Source organism: Entelurus aequoreus, linkage group LG01, assembly GCF_033978785.1.
Source record: "Entelurus aequoreus isolate RoL-2023_Sb linkage group LG01, RoL_Eaeq_v1.1, whole genome shotgun sequence".
NCBI classification, from domain to species: domain Eukaryota; kingdom Metazoa; phylum Chordata; class Actinopteri; order Syngnathiformes; family Syngnathidae; genus Entelurus; species Entelurus aequoreus.
This window is the reverse complement of record NC_084731.1, coordinates 44,249,290-44,265,626: the sequence shown is the minus strand read 5'-3', so window position 1 is coordinate 44,265,626 and position 16,337 is coordinate 44,249,290. Positions and strand designations below refer to the sequence as shown.

Here is a 16,337-nt window from a genome sequence, read left to right as displayed (position 1 = left end):
CCTCTCATCTGAGATTACAATGACCTGGATGAATGAGAACATTTATAGACATGTTTTGTGTTTTTGTTATTAGCTGAGGATTTGAGCATAGCTAAAGGTTAGTTTAAAAGAAGATTGAAGATTATACTTAACTATTCTATTCAAGGCTTAACATTTTTATGTGCATTTATCTATGCATGAAACTTAAACATTTCCAGAAATGTATTCATGTTAAGTATTTGACACGCATATTTGGGTTTGACTGTCTAAATTCACTTTCCGGGAAGGGAAAAAAAAATCACAAAATATATCGACTATCAGGATTCAGCCAAAATATATTGAGATATGAGTTTTGGTCCAGTTCATTGGATACGCACCGTGCCGACTGGCTGGCGTGGCTCGCCATGTTAATGACGGTGGGCTCTGGTGAGGGACTGCGAGGCGGAGACTGCGGGCTCACAGCTTCCTCCAACTCATCGAGCGGCTCCTCTTTAATCTGAACTTGTGACGCAACCACTGTGGCACTCGACGACGATCTCAGCGGAACAGACGGGAAGGACGAAGGCTGCAGGCTCAGTACGGGGCCGGCGGAAGACGACACGGTGGAAGCGAGGGGCTGCGAGGCCGCGCCGAATGGATGAGGGGTGCTCACACTCTTTCCAGCCTGCACCTGTGAAATGACCGGAAGCTGCCCAGAAAGCGGCTGCACAGGCAGAGGCTGTGGCATGAGCTGTAGCGGGGGAGGGGGTGCACCTGGAGGATGCTGGTTGGGCAGAGAGTTGAGGGGCTTGAGAGCAGGTGGAGGTGGAAGGTTGGAGGGCATATGGGGGAAGGGTGGAGCGGACTGGTTTGGTATCTGTTTGTGGGAAGGTGGAATCGGGGTGGTGGGAGGGGGCTTGATTTGGAGTTGTGACTCCCTAAAGAAGGGCGGGGGTCGCTGGGTGGGTGGTGGCTGTGAGGAACTGACAGCCGGTGGCACCTGAAAGGCAGACGAAAGAGAAGAATCCACTGCTGGCGGAAGAGGTGGTGCACCGGAGAGAGAATGAGGGCTGGGTGCTCGGCGGCTGCCTGGGCCTAAATTGGCAGACTCCCCAGGTAGTGCCTGACATGGCTCTGGAGACGGAGGGGATGGGCTTGGAGAAGGGCCAGCAGGGTGGGTGCTTTCCGGTGGAATAACAGCAGCGCCTTGTGCAGGTGGCGCCTGCAGGGGCACTTGGTCAATCTGCGCGGCCGGCTGAGCAGCAGGCTCCAAAGGGACGGCGCTCGGTTGGGCAGACGAGTCGGAGTCGCTCTCGTTGCCCCGCTGTGGGCTGGGAATGCTGGGGGAGGAGCTGCGGTTGTCCTGATCAATGTCTTTGGTGTCACTGCTGCCGTCGTCCTGAGCGCTGCGGCTTTCCGAGGAGCTCTCCTCCTCCACCTCGGCTTCCATCTCAGAGCGGGAGTCCTGCGGATCCTGGGGGCAGTGCAAGATCAATGAGTGACACTGTGACACAGCTCCAGCAGCTACGAGTTCAGGATAACACACCTGCTTTTGTTGCCCGTTTCTCACCTGTGTCTTTGGCCTTTTTGGTTTGACTTTCTCAGGCTCGCCAGGCCGCTGAGGAGGACTCTCCCTGACCCGTTTCATCGTCTTTGGTGTGGCTGCCTCCTCTTTCACTTTCTGTAGAGTAGACAGAATATTAAGCAATCTGTCAATGTTAGCAGTTGGATGTTTTATCATACATTTATAATTTTGTGATACTTCTCTGATTACCCATATTAGAGGATGTGGAAATGTGTGCAGTTTTTTTTTTACTTTTGTGAAATATATGTGATATTTGCAGAAATATATTTATTTTTAAAACGCTATACCAAAAAAAACCAACACATTTGTACCTCGCCATCCAAAACGTCTTGCGAAAAACCACTGAAATTGAAATTTTTCTAAAACAAGGCAACCTTTTATGAAAGGATTTCATTTTTGAAAAACGGCATTTTAATAATAATACTCAAGTACTCCCTGTGATGTATTTTATGGAACTTTTTTTCCGGTGTAAAAACATGAATATATATTTTTTGACAGTCTTTGCCAAGCTGACATTTGCTTGTTTAGCTAAAATGTGTGAGTGAATTAAAAATGTTAAATGTATTCTGCAGTGTGTCTAAATGACCAGTGACAACATGTTTGAGGTCTAATTCACTGACCCGTGTGCATCAGGCACACGGGGCAAACCTGGATTCAAATTAACCTTTTGAATGAAGATAATTTTCATGTCACATATCAATAGGATGTAGGGCTGGACGATTATGGCAAAAATAATAATCACCATTATTTTGATGGATATTGTAATCACGATAAATAACATGATTATTCAAACATTAGAAAACATGAGTATCTATTGTACCACCAAAACTCAACTTTAAATATGGATTTTAAAAAAAGATATAATTTAGTAACGAATAAACCACAACAAGTAAAATAATAATAATAGTAGTAACAATAAATTTAGCAATTTAACAATAGCAATAAAAAACAAAGTTCAATTGTTTTATTTATTTAGTTTTTAATTCATTTTTTTACCTTTTACACTTATTTTACCAGCATAGAGTGTGTGCTTTTGTGTCAAATAAAATGTATTAAAATGTTTGTTAATTAAATGCAAAAATCCTCACATTTATTGGTGCAATATATCTTTGGCTAATTTGGACCAGTATTTTAAGTCAAAGCATAACAATTGTGTTAATGTATCAATAAGTGCTTTTTTGAAACCTATATTTTGTTAGCACAGTCAGACTGGATGTGGCGCACTACGCTATTATTGTGAAGGGGGAAAGTGTGCTGTGCTGTTGTTCTCAGCTTGATGAGTAAAGAGACTATTTGAGGCTGTAAAAAAAGAGAGCCTCTCAAGTTGCAATTGCTGTTTGTACATTGATCTTACTTCAATGATGTCGTTCACAACAACACAAGCAGATTAGATGTGTTGTGGGTGTATGGATTGTTCTTACTAGAATTTAACTTCGTAGTTTAGTCGCTGTTTCAAGGGACCGTCTCCACATTATTTAGTTCATGACGTGGCGGTTGAGCGTGTCGAGGGGTCCAGAACACATTATTTTCCAAATCAATGTCCATTCCCCTCACAATGGCAGCATTGCAATTTGATTTATGTCAATTTCCCTGATATTCTGCATTTAACAGTGGATTTCGTTTTATTGGCCAATTATGTGACTCTATCCGCGGTCATGTGAATGCGTAAATCAATTGACTTTACTTTTTTTGTTGAGTTTAGTGATTATTGATACAGCATTTAAATACAAAGTAGTAACCATGGTTATATCCCCAATTTCTAATAGACGTGCTTTGTTTTCATTCATTCGCTCCTCATCCGTTTCAACAAGGTCTGGATTTTGCATGCACGTTGCGCGGCCCATTATTCGTTTTATTGTGATCATTAGATTTCATGATCGTGAGAAGCCATAATCGAATTCAAAATCAAACTTCGACTAATAGTCCAGCCCTAATAGAATGGCAAATGTGAGCGTTATGTAATGCTAACCTTAATACATTACAATCTGAGTGAGTCAGACCTACAATTTCTACCTACAGTGTATATTTACAATGTATACGTTGTGTAAAATGTCTGTTTAAACATAAGGAGCTTTGTTGTAAATCTGATTTGCAATAAAAGATCCTTACAATGAAAACAAATGTGTGTGTGTGTTTACCTTGGTGGTCTTCTTGGTGGAGTCATTCTTACGGTCTGCCGTGGACCCTCTCACTCCACTCTGCGAGTTGTTACTGCTGGCCTGCTGATCCTCTCTGGTGGGGGAGCCCGTGAGCCTTCTGTGGCCACTTCTTAATGATGACAACTGCTATATGTGCAAAACAGAGCGGTAAAACACAAACCCGTGCGTGTTAGGTTAACTAATGGCCACCGAGGTGGTAGTGTCACTCTTACAGGTGCTCTGCTTCGCCGTGTCCTCATGCCGTGTTTACTGTTCCCCTCCTCTTCCTCCTTGACAGGCTTAAACATGAACGATGCGCCTGAGGATTTGGGTGCTGCCGGCAGACAGCCGTTTTTGTTTTCGTACGTGCGGCAGGTTGTGCATAGCAATGGGTTGTATCTTCCTCCTTGGTGCCAATCCTTGGAACCTATTTATTATAGGGGAAAATAGTTTGTAAATATAATGAACAACCCATGCGCTCCTTCCAAAGACAAGTCATACGCACGTGTTGTACCACAGTGGCTGCAGCTCTTCACTTCCTGCTCGCTGTCTTCACTATCCAGGTCCTCTTCGCTGGCTGAACTTGCATCGACTGCAAAGGAAAATGACGACATATGAGTCAAAGTCCGCAAGTTTCGCATTAGAGACGGCGGCACATACGACAAGCTCACCTGAGTAATTTTGTGACGGGGCGCTCACGGGGGCTACGGCAGAGCGAGTCTTCACTTTGCGTGACGACGGCTGCCTGCGTTGTTGTCGGTAAGCTCGTGTCCCAGCGGCCTCAGGAGTTTTTTTCCAGTGGTAATAGAACGTGATCAGCTCTCCCTGTTGGGACAAAAACTGCTTTTGAATTGCCTTTTTTCAGCTTCACATAGATTTTACTAAACAGAAGTGTTCGCTCACGGTCTTTTTGCTTTGCAGGAAGTCTTTACGAATCCGGAAAAAATTCTTTCCATACTGTCTCAGGCCTCTAATGAAGCGTTTCTAAAAAAAATAAAAAATAAAAGTTATATAATCAAAAGTAAATTCTCTATTGCAATTTGCTGTTTTGTAAAACAACGCGCATTAGAAGCGACGCTCCATTAACAGCCAAACATGAGCGACAGCAATGAACCTACCACGTCCTCCTCAGACCAGCACTTCTCAATAAGCTTGGGTAGAGGCTTCTTGACCAAACGCTGCAGAGCTTTTGCAGCATCATAATGACTGGCATGCAACTGGGAGGGGAAAACAGATTAACCTGTCAACTTGCAGTGCAGCTGAAATTCTTGCTGATGATAATGGACACAAAATGACCTCTATACCATGTTAAGAGCATTTAGGGTGGTATCATCCCGAGAGGCTGCCAAACACCCATCCTCTGTGGATCCTCCATCGCACATCCCAGCAAAGGCTGCCATGCTCCTGGAGCAACAACAAAAATAAGACTTAACACAAGCCCATTTGTCACACATTGCCAAACATCATCCATCCATTTTCTACCGCTTGTCCTTTTTGGGGTTGCGGGGGTGCTGGAGCCTATCCCAGCTCAATCAATCAAAATTAATTTAAATAGCTCTTAATCACAAATGTCTTAAATAAACGTAAATAAAAATCTGTTTACAGCAGAGCCAATGGGAGCTCCATTATTCCGCCCATAAAATCTGATAAATAACCATTGAAAAAGCGTCAACAATACTTAATTTACATTTCCCGACTTGAATATTAACCAAGTATTAGTGTTATTGTTATTATAAGCGCTAACGCAGACAATCTACTGTATTCATAGCGGTGCCATGATCACAAGCTTGTGTGCCTATGTTTACATCATCGTGTGGTCTGCTGTTTCCTCGCTTCCCTGGTCCCTGTAAGTTTATTGTAGATCATAAATCATGCCTCTCACCTATAAAGTAGAAGCCTGAGAATATGATCCGACAAGTTGGGACACTTTGACAGCTATTTAGGACCTGGAATTGTCGAGGACAACATGAAAAGCGCTTGTTCCCCCCACGCCTGCCCACCACACTTATTTGCAAGGATTATGATATTTTACATCTAAATGGGAATATATGAACATTGTAGCAGTCTGCATCATAATGACAGCAGACCTTATACAGTAAGTGATGTTTTATTATGTTTGTTGGCTCTCATGAAGTCTGCAGTGACCAGAAATCAGTGATGAAAAAAAAAGCAAACGTTGTGATGCGTTTTTGAAATTAATGCACTGCGTATGCTTAAAATGATCAAAATACGTAAATATTAAATGTTATTATAAATGTGCCCGTTACTACATTACACATTTACTTACATCATGTATATAAAACCCTAATACAGGTGTTTGGATGTTATTTTAGGGGCTCTGTAGGCAGGATTGAACAGCTCCCATTGACTTCATTGTAAGCAGACTTTTGATCTAATTTATTTAATATTTAGAACGCATTTAAAAAAATCCATCCGTCATCATTTTTTTCATAATAATCGAGAACAAAAAATTCCAAAAAAAAAGTGCAGTTCCCCTTAAAATTAATAGATAATGAGGGAGCCCATTCAATCAGGAAGGCAACAGATAGTCATGGGGTACAATTGCAATATCCATGACTTTCTGGATTATTTTAAATTTTATTTGGAGTCGTTATGAGCATTTATTTTGCACAAGATTGGCCAAGATAAAAGATGAACCCTCTTTTTCATGGCACGGTTTTATTTCATCCATTTTCTATACCACTTGTCTTTACTAACTGGGTCACACATAAGCTGGAGTCTATTCTGGCTGAAAGACAGGGTACATGCTTACCTTTCAATCACATTTTCCCAGCTGGTCTTGTGTGTGTGTGTGTGTGTGTGTGTGTGTGTGTGTGTGTGTGTGTGTGTGTGTGTGTGTGTGTGTGTGTGTGTGTGTGTGTGTGTGTGTGTGTGTGTGTGTGTGTGTGTGTGTGTGTGTGTGTGTGTGTGTGTGTGTGTGTGTGTGTGTGTGTGTGTGTGTGTTGTGTGTAAGTGACTGGAAGATAAACGCTGACTCCCTTGCAGAAGAGTTGTTTGGCGCTATCAGTTGGTTTGCATACATTAATCTTTAGACTGCGAATATAAGACGACTTGTCTTTTACAGACTATATAATTTGATACGTACTCTTGGCACTTTATGCTTCAAATTTTGTGGCCTCACTTTATCATCTTTATTTCTAATTTTTTTGGCCTAAATTCACTCTTAAATTAGGTTTTATGTGTTTCTTGTATGTATTAAAGTACAGTGGTTGTCTTATTTTTCATTACTATATTGCGGCAGGGCAGCACGGTAGTCCTGAGTTCAATCCCGGGCTCGGGATCTTTCTGTGTGGAGTTTGCATGTTCACCCCCCGTGACTGCGTGGGTTCCCTCCGGGTACTCCGGCTTGCTCCCACCTCCAAAGACATGCACCTGGGGATAGGTTGATTGGCAACACTAAATTGGCCCTAGTGTCTGTGTTGGCCCTGTGATGAGGTGGCGACTTGTCCAGGGTGTACCCCGCCTTCCGCCCGATTGTAGCTGAGATAGGCTCCAGCGACCCCCCGCGACCCCAAAAGGGACAAGCGGTAGAAAATGGATGGATGGACGGATATATATATATATATATATATATATATATATATATATATATATATATATATATATATATATATATATATATATTGCGGCAATCACAATAGACAATCACCAAGTCGGACTTCTGTTTTCGGGTTAAGGGGAGCTTGTGTTGCTATGCCAATGGAGCCATTCTTTAGATATCTGTGTTTCATGTTAAGTGGAGAGTCAAACTGTTAATGCACTTCATCTTTGACCCCTGCCTCATTAATATTGGTGAGCCTTTAACAAGAAACGATGACAAACGACAACAGCGGGAACAACACACTTGCGCCACTTAATGCTAGCGACACGCCTCATGTCGATGGCATCTTCGCCATGACAATTAAGTTGACTAACATTTGGTTTCAGCACATCAAGTCCAGTAAAGCCCAGTTTTAACTTAAAGGAATGACAAAGTATTTTCACATAGTGGCCATGTTGGAAGCCTCGACAACAGCCAGAGAAATTACGCTTGGAAGATCCTCCAGCTGCCGGCAAGTAGAATGCACACATGGCTACTATATTGGACTAAGCGAGTGTAAAGGTGACTACTGTATATGGGTGTTATTTTGTGCCAAGAGGGCTCTAATAATGCTAAAAAACATAATTGGAAGGTTGTTAACAGGTTTGTATGCTCTAACTATGAACATATTTGTTCTGTTAATAAGAATCCTACTTTGTGAAATTTATTTTACCACATTCAATCCCATGATCAATTAGATGCGATAAACGAGGGATTACTGTAATATGATACATTTGATTTCACCTGAAAAACAACACTATCTGTCCCACAATGGGAAAAAATGTTACATCTCAAAAACACTTGTATCGGTACTTTGCTATGAGGCACTACAGTACCAATTGTTAAACTAGGGCTGCACTCACACTGGGCACTCGGAACCATGCTGGGCTTGGACTTGATAAAATGAATTGTATTTATAGTACGGGGTGGGCACGTCTATTGTTAGGATTTTAACGATATCAATATCGATATTCCTTATCGATACCGTATTCATTGGTGAGCTTATTGGTACTTTACCTAATTTGTGTAAATAAAGATGTGAAAATGTTTTTTTTTTTATTAGCAGTTTATTAGCACAAGCAGTTGTACAGCAGCAACATCATATAACATCTCACAGCAGGGAAGTACTTTATAAACACCTGCTTTTTAAGTCTTAAACAATTAAACTATGTTTGCAGTGCAAGGTGCAATGCAGTTATGTCATCATCTTGTAAAGACACAGATCCATCACTGTGTTTTCATTAATTACAATTACACTCAGTATATGTATCCATCCATCCATTTTCTACTGCTTGTCCCTATTGTGAAATTAGTTACAAATTAATAAATAATAAACTAAAATAATATTTATGTATGGCATTCATGTGCAGAGCACATATAATAATAAATGAAAAGACCTGGTGTTTATTTACATCCTTCCATCCATCCATCTTCTTCCGCTTATCCGAGGTCGGGTCGCGGGGGCAGCAGCTTAAGCAGGGAAGCCCAGACTTCCCTCTCCCCAGCCACTTCGTCCAGCTCCTCCCGGGGGATCCCGAGGTGTTCCCAGGCCAGCCGGGAGACATAGTCTTCCCAACGTGTCCTGGGTCTTCCCCGTGGCCTCCTACCGGTCGGACGTGCCCTAAACACCTCCCTAGGGAGGCGTTCGGGTGGCATCCTGACCAGATGCCCGAACCACCTCATCTGGCTCCTCTCCATGTGGAGGAGCAGCGGCTTTACTTTGAGCTCCCCCCGGATGGCAGAGCTTCTCATCCTATCTCTAAGGGAGAGCCCCGCCACCCGGCGGAGGAAACTCATTTCGGCCGCTTGTACCCGTGATCTTGTCCTTTCGGTCATAACCCAAAGCTTATGACCATAGGTGAGGATGGGAACGTAGATCGACCGGTAAATTGAGAGCTTTGCCTTCCGGCTCAGCTCCTTCTTTACCACAACGGATTGATACAGCGTCCGCATTACTGAAGACGCTGCACCGATCCGCCTGTCGATCTCACGATCCACTCTTCCCTCACTCGTGAACAAGACTCCGAGGTACTTGAACTCCTCCACTTGGGGCAGGGTCTCCTCCGCAACCCGGAGATGGCACTCCACCCTTTTCCGGGCGAGAACCATGGATTCGGACTTGGAGGTGCTGATTCTCATCCCAGTCGCTTCACACTCAGCTGCGAACCGATCCAGCGAGAGCTGAAGATCCTGGCCAGATGAAGCCATCAGGACCACATCATCTGCAAAAAGCAGAGACCTAATCCTGCAGCCACCGAACCAGATCCCCTCAACGCCTTGACTGCGCCTAGAAATTCTGTCCATAAAAGTTATGAACAGAATCGGTGACAAAGGGCAGCCTTGGCGGAGTCCAACCCTCACTGGAAACGTGTCCGACTTACTGCCGGCAATGCGGACCAAAGACTATCCGGCGTAGCCTCCTCTCCAGCACACCTGAATAGACCTTACCGGGAAGGCTGAGGAGTGTGATCCCACGATAGTTAGAACACACCCTCCGGTTGCCCTTCTTAAAGAGAGGAACCACCACCCCGGTCTGCCAATCCAGAGGTACCGATGTCCACGCGATGCTGCAGAGTCTTGTCAACCAAGACAGCCCCACAGCATCCAGAGCCTTAAGGAACTCCGGGCGGATCTCATCCACCCCCGGGGCCTTGCCACCGAGGAGCTTTTTAACTACCTCAGCAACCTCAGCCCCAGAAATAGGAGAGCCCACCACAGATTCCCCAGGCACTGCTTCCTCATAGGAAGACGTGTTGGTGGGATTGAGGAGGTCTTCGAAGTATTCCCTCCACCGATCCACAACATCCGCAGTCGAGGTTAGCAGAACACCATCCTCACCGTACACGGTGTTGATACTGCACTGCTTCACCTTCCTGAGGCGGCGGATGGTGGTCCAGAATCGCTTCGAAGCTGTCCGGAAGTCGTTTTCCATGGCTTCCCCGAACTCCTCCCATGTCCGAGTTTTTGCCTCCGCGACCGCCGAAGCCGCACACCGCTTGGCCTGTCGGTACCTGTCCGCTGCATCAGGAGTCCTATGAGCCAAAAGAACCCGATAGGACTCCTTCTTCAGCTTGACGGCATCCCTCACCGCCGGTGTCCACCAACGGGTTCTAGGATTACCGCCACGACAGGCACCAACTACCTTGCGGCCACAGCTCCAATCAGCCGCCTCGACAATAGAGGTGCGGAACATGGTCCATTCGGACTCAATGTCCAGCACCTCCCTCGTGACATGTTCAAAGTTCTTCTGGAGGTGGGAATTGAAACTCTCTCTGACAGGAGACTCTGCCAGACATTCCCAGCAAACCTTCACAATGCGTTTGGGCCTGCCAGGTCTGTCCGGCATCCTCCCCCACCATCGCAGCCAACTCACCACCAGGTGGTGATCGGTAGAAAGCTCCGCCCCTCTCTTCACCCGAGTGTCCAAAACATGAGGCCGCAAATCCGACGACACAACTACAAAGTCGATCATGGAACTGCGGCCTAGGGTGTCCTGGTGCCAAGTGCACATATGGACACCCTTATGTTTGAACATGGTGTTTGTTATGGACAATCTGTGACGGGCACAAAAGTCCAATAACAAAACACCGCTCGGGTTCAGATCCGGGCAGCCATTCTTCCCAATCACGCCTCTCCAGGTTTCACTGTCGCTGCCAACATGAGCGTTGAAGTCCCCCAGTAGAACGAGGGAATCACCCGGGGGAGCACTCTCAAGTACTCCCTCGAGTGAATCCAAAAAGGGTGGGTACTCTGAGCTGCGGTTTGGCGCGTAAGCGCAAACCACAGTCAGGACCCGTTCCCCCACCCGAAGGCGGAGGGAAGCTACCCTCTCGTCCACCGGGTTGAACTCCAACATGCAGGCTCTGAGCCGGGGGGCAACAAGAATTGCCACCCCAGCCCGTCGCCTCTCACTGCCGGCAACGCCAGAGTAGAAGAGAGTCCAGCCCCTCTCGAGAGAACTGGTTCCAGAGCCCTTGCTGTGCGTCGAAGTGAGTCCGACTATGTCTAGTCGGAACTTCTCCACCTCGCGCACTAGCTCAGGCTCCTTCCCCCCCAGCGAGGTGACGTTCCACGTCCCAAGAGCTAGCTTCTGTAGCCGAGGATCGGACCGCCAAGTGCCCTGCCTTCGATTATTTACATGTTTACCATTTTTGAGTTAATTACTACTGGCCTGTGTATTTTGCATCCTAGCGATCCAGTAATCCAAACAAAAGTTTGTCGTTACAAACTTTTGTGTGGTGTTGCTTCCTTATTTGTGATTGTTCCCAGCTGATAATCATCTATCTTTGTCATCTTTTTTTGTGTGTAGGAGCTGCACTTTAACTGAAGTGATAACATGTCATAATTACGACAGTCAGCTGGATAAAAAACAAAAAAAAACGAATAGCCGTATCATGAGTCCAGAATCTTAACAGTCTTCCTGGTATGACCCAATTAGGAACCGGTACCAAAAAATACCAGTACTCGGGGGCACTTGCTGGATCAGAGTTAAAGCCCAAAGGCAAAAAAAAAATCAACATACTCTAGCTTTCAGCCCTGCCGTCACTGAAAATAAATCAATGACTTGTAAACTTTTTATTAACAAACACATCAAGACAGACTCTCTTAAGACTGCCAAAGTTGCTATCAATCGATGTGCAGATCAGTGTCACTGACCTGGCCGCTCTCAGGTACATGAGAAGGTCGCAGTCATTGACGCCAGGCGTCCACATCAACTCCTCGCTGTCCATCGGAGTCTGGGAAGTAGGCGCGGGACGAGGCTGTAGCTCAGGAAGCTTTGCCTTGCAAGACATCAACAAGAAACATTTGAATAATCTAGTTCAATCTGAGCTGTGGACAGATTTTCTATACCCGTACATTAGTAGAACATATAATGCGTTATAAAGGGTTTCTTTGTGTTGCCAACTAGGCGACTTTGTTGCTATATTTGGCGAATAATCAGAACCTTATTTTTTAAATCTAGTGAAGACACTTTTGGTGACTCTGATATCAAAGCAGGTATTGCGCTCCTCAACGAGCAGCAAGTACTACTGAAAGCCCTGACAGGTAGGAATGGGCACCGAATCCCAGTTCAATAATTACACCAGTGTCAACATAAACGGTAGTAACCAGATTGGAAAAAAAAAAAAGCAGCTATCAGTGCCTCATTTCTGTGCTAAATGAATGCACACTTAGCAACCTGTACCATTTTATTGCAACTTGGTGGTGATAATGTACAAGTAACGTCTTGTAAATAATGTAGCATCCCAACAAAAGCACACAGAGTCTGACACTCTTTATAAACTTTATTGCCGACCTTAACACGCTAACAGCAGCCCTCGTAACACCGCTAGCCAGTAGTTACAACAACACAGTGCTTCCTAATATGCACCAATGTTGGTTGTACTGCTGCAATAATTATGACAATTTTATTATATATATTTAATGCATTACTTAGTTACCATTTCATTTATATCACTGAAGTGTTTAAATGACTAGTTCAACTTGAATGTCACAAAATGCCATTAAAATAAAACAAAATTGTTTTTCTTTTTACAAAAATGTGAATGTCTTCCATTTTAAAATAACAGTTCAGACACCGTTTAAGCACCAGGACCATTTTTAAAGTACTGATTTGGTACTAGTATTGGTTAAAATGTGAACGATACCCATCCCTACTCACAGGCGGCACTGTCTTGTTTAATACGCTATAAAAACCAACAAAAAGAAACGACAGAACAAAGTTCCTTTGTACTTCAAAATTCATTTGTTTTGCCTTTTATGGTTTAAACTCACTTTTTGCAGCGGTGTCAAGCTTAATTATGAAAATTCCACATCTACGCATTTCCCTGCAACCACTCACACCACTGTCACAAATAGATTGCAGTCTTGTGGGAAACACTGTACACAGAATGTCACCAAAGTGAGTAGTTACTTTGCACTCAAAATGAATGAACACACAACCATTAAGTCATCATAATAATCCCCTCAATTCCCCCCCAAAACGGATTAACTCGCTGGAATATAAAGACAATATAACATACATCCATAAATGTGGATGCATATGCAAAAGTGCAATATATTTATCTGTACAGTAATCTATTTATTTATATCTGCACCTTATTGCTCTTTTATCCTGCACTACAAAGAGCTAATGCAACACAATTTCGTTATTATCTGTACTGTAAAGTTCACATTTGAATGACAATAAAAGGAAGTCTAAGTCTAGTCTAAGGCCACGTTTACACTAAGCCGGATAAGGTTATCCAGGGTAAATCACACCTAACCTTATCCGTGTCCACACACAACAACAACGTTTAAGACCCCCTCCGTCCGCCGGCGCAACGCGACCGAGTACGCATGCGCGGAAAATGCGCTAGTTCTTAAATGTAACTTATCTGAACAATATCCAGTGTTGTGGTATTTCAATTAACTGCAATCCAGTGTGCTGTGGGGCCCTATTGTAGTGAATCACACCTGAGCCATCATAAATTAATCAAAATCTTTAATAGACACGTAAACAATGTGATGAAGAACATTTAACATTATTTTAGGGATCTAGATACGTGGTCAGGACACTTCTCACTCTTTTGCCTTCACCTTCATCGTCCATTCGTTTTTGATGACTTTATATACTCTGGACCGAGACCTCGAGTCCGCGACATACATGGCGGACAATAACTGATACAGTCTGCTTTGCCAGTCCAAATGCATTCGCCGTTTTCCTCGACAGCCAGGTAATACAAAGCACACGCTATCTTTTTTATCACATCCACGGGAGCTCGCATTCTCGTTGACTCTCCTTCGACAAATGGACGGAAAGTTCTCTTGCCGTCTAAGAAGTGTTGTATCCCAAATAGCTGCAATCGCTTTCTCTTAAGGTATTCATGTGTGATTTCCACAAGCATCTGTACAGACGGAAGGAGAAACACGGGCATGTCTGGATGACTCGCCTTTGTATTTCCAGTGGTTAGCTCCGAGCTTTATTACGAAGCTGGCTGTGGCGTGTTCTTTCTGGTGACACTTCCTGTGTGGGCGGGGTCTTTCTGGCGCCACTTCCTCTCCAAACTCACTTTGTAAACGATCAATGAGTCCATACAAAGCTAAGTGCCGGAGATTCAAGAATTACGCGGCTTACTTACCCGTGTAAAAAATTGTCCAAGGAGGGGGATCTTAAACGCTGGTTTAGTGTGGCTGAAACAGGGCTTAGGCTAAATAATTATTCGTTTAAGGGGTTAAACGACTTAGTGTAGACATGGCCTTAGTCCACTGGTTCTTAACCTTGTTGGAGGTTCATTTGCGCATTCACCGAACCCTTCTTTAGTGAAAAATAAAATGTTGTTTTTTTTTCAAATTCAAGACTATGTTTTTGGTAACACTTTAGTATGGGGAACATATTCTAAGTAACAAAGACTTAATTTAGAGTTTTTTGGACACTAGGGGAACATATTCTAAGAAACAAAGACTTAATTTAGAGTTATTTGGTTAGGGTTAGGGTTAGGGCCAGGGTTAGAGGGTTAGGCTTATAATAAGTACCGGTACTTAATAATGACTAGTTAAGAAAAAATATGTTACTAATTTGCATGTTAATAAGCAACTAATTAATGGTGAATATGTTCCCCATACTAAAGTGTTACCATGTTTTATCACTGGTGCACAAAATGAACCGTGCATGAACATTACCTTGTTCAAAGAACAAAACCAACACAGTGTCTAAACTCACAACAAATTACACACCTGCAAATCAGTGTGCCTTCTGCTGTTGCCGTATCCGTAATACGCCGATAGGGAGAAGTTTTTATTTACACGATGAGTCGGGTGTGTCTTGATCTCCGCCGAACCCCTGAGCCCGACTCACCGAACCCCTAGGGTTCGATTGAACCCAGGTAAAGAACCACTGCCTTAGTCTAAAGTGGCAACACAAGTGCAGCTAGTTTTGCCTCTTAAGAAATTGTTGAATTCAATACTTCTTTCAAGTGTGTGCAATATTGTATAATCAGTTGTGTATGTTCAATGTTTTTTTCCATCACTGTGTGTACCTGGTGACTTGGCCCCACTCTTATCTCTCCTTGAGTGCTGTTCAAGCTCCTACAAATGTAAAAAGGCATGACAGTAATTCAATTTTCTTTGCAGTGATAAATCATCACAGTGTCACAGTGATTAAGAACAAGTGGAAATCAAGGCAGCGTTGATGGGCTGTGAATTAACAGGCGATTAGGCACACGCACGCACACAAGCAGTCTCATCTGATAATCTCTGCTCCATCTACTCGGTGCTCTAGGTTAACACCGAGCCCCGCCCACCCGTCAACGTGTCGTCCAATCAAAGCCCGCGACCCGCCATGTTTCCTGACATGAAGCCAGTGAAATACGACGCCAGCGGACGCGGAGGCCTGTCAATCAATCACACGCCGTTCATTCTCACAGTCACCATTACAGTAACAGTGCGTGCTTCGAAACACGTCTGAGAGGTTTGACGGGGAATTCAAAAACAGTCGATGTAGCTCACCGCCGTTAGCATGCACGTAACATGTCATATGCGCTCATGAAACATTGTAAATACACACAGCCTTGACTGCGAATTGCGTTTTATTCGCGAAACATGTCCGCAAACCAAAACGCCACACTATATAGGCTACGTATTTTTAAATATATGACTCCATGCGCTGCGTTGCCGACATTTGCGCCTTGTCCAAAAGGCGAAAGCGACCGTGCTAGCTAAGCTAGTCCGCTAACAAGATCAGTGACATTAGCTCGCTGTTTGGCTAGCTTGTTCGCCACAACTTCGTGACCACTGACACGCTGCGTGCACCGCACCGACACAACACAGCCGTGAAATGCACGGGAACGGGTTCGGGGCATAAAAAAAAACCACAAAGCGATTACCTTCGAGGGCTGAACAGGTCGTCCATGTCGAGGGGATGTTTGGCTGTGGCTTGTTGACACTACGCAGCTCAGCGGGCGACACACACACATGCATACGCACGCACGCACGTACACGCTACACTAACTACTATGCCAATCCCCTATTACATGGCCATTCAAAATGGAGGCGCTGTAGCGGAGGGAGTTTGTTT

At 44.3% G+C, this 16,337-nt stretch overlaps 1 protein-coding gene across 2 annotated transcripts in view; it reads right to left on the bottom strand.

The window, feature by feature from the left end:
- Positions 1-16,337, bottom strand: part of rereb (arginine-glutamic acid dipeptide (RE) repeats b) — a 28,593-nt gene extending 12,256 nt beyond the window's left edge. Inside the window, exons 1-12 of one of the 2 annotated variants that reach the window (XM_062051769.1) lie at positions 16,147-16,327; positions 15,301-15,349; positions 11,939-12,063; positions 4,986-5,085; positions 4,800-4,898; positions 4,585-4,665; positions 4,353-4,506; positions 4,187-4,273; positions 3,915-4,108; positions 3,682-3,828; positions 1,529-1,639; positions 357-1,432 (exon numbers count right to left, since the gene is read on the bottom strand). In XM_062051769.1, coding sequence (XP_061907753.1) covers positions 357-1,432; positions 1,529-1,639; positions 3,682-3,828; positions 3,915-4,108; positions 4,187-4,273; positions 4,353-4,506; positions 4,585-4,665; positions 4,800-4,898; positions 4,986-5,085; positions 11,939-12,063; positions 15,301-15,349; positions 16,147-16,172 — 2,249 coding nt within the window. In that variant the 5' untranslated portion in view covers positions 16,173-16,327. Of the gene's footprint in view, positions 1-356; positions 1,433-1,504; positions 1,640-3,681; positions 3,829-3,914; positions 4,109-4,186; positions 4,274-4,352; positions 4,507-4,584; positions 4,666-4,799; positions 4,899-4,985; positions 5,086-11,938; positions 12,064-15,300; positions 15,350-16,146 lie in introns of both variants that reach the window. The other variant, XM_062051764.1, reaches the window with a different exon arrangement.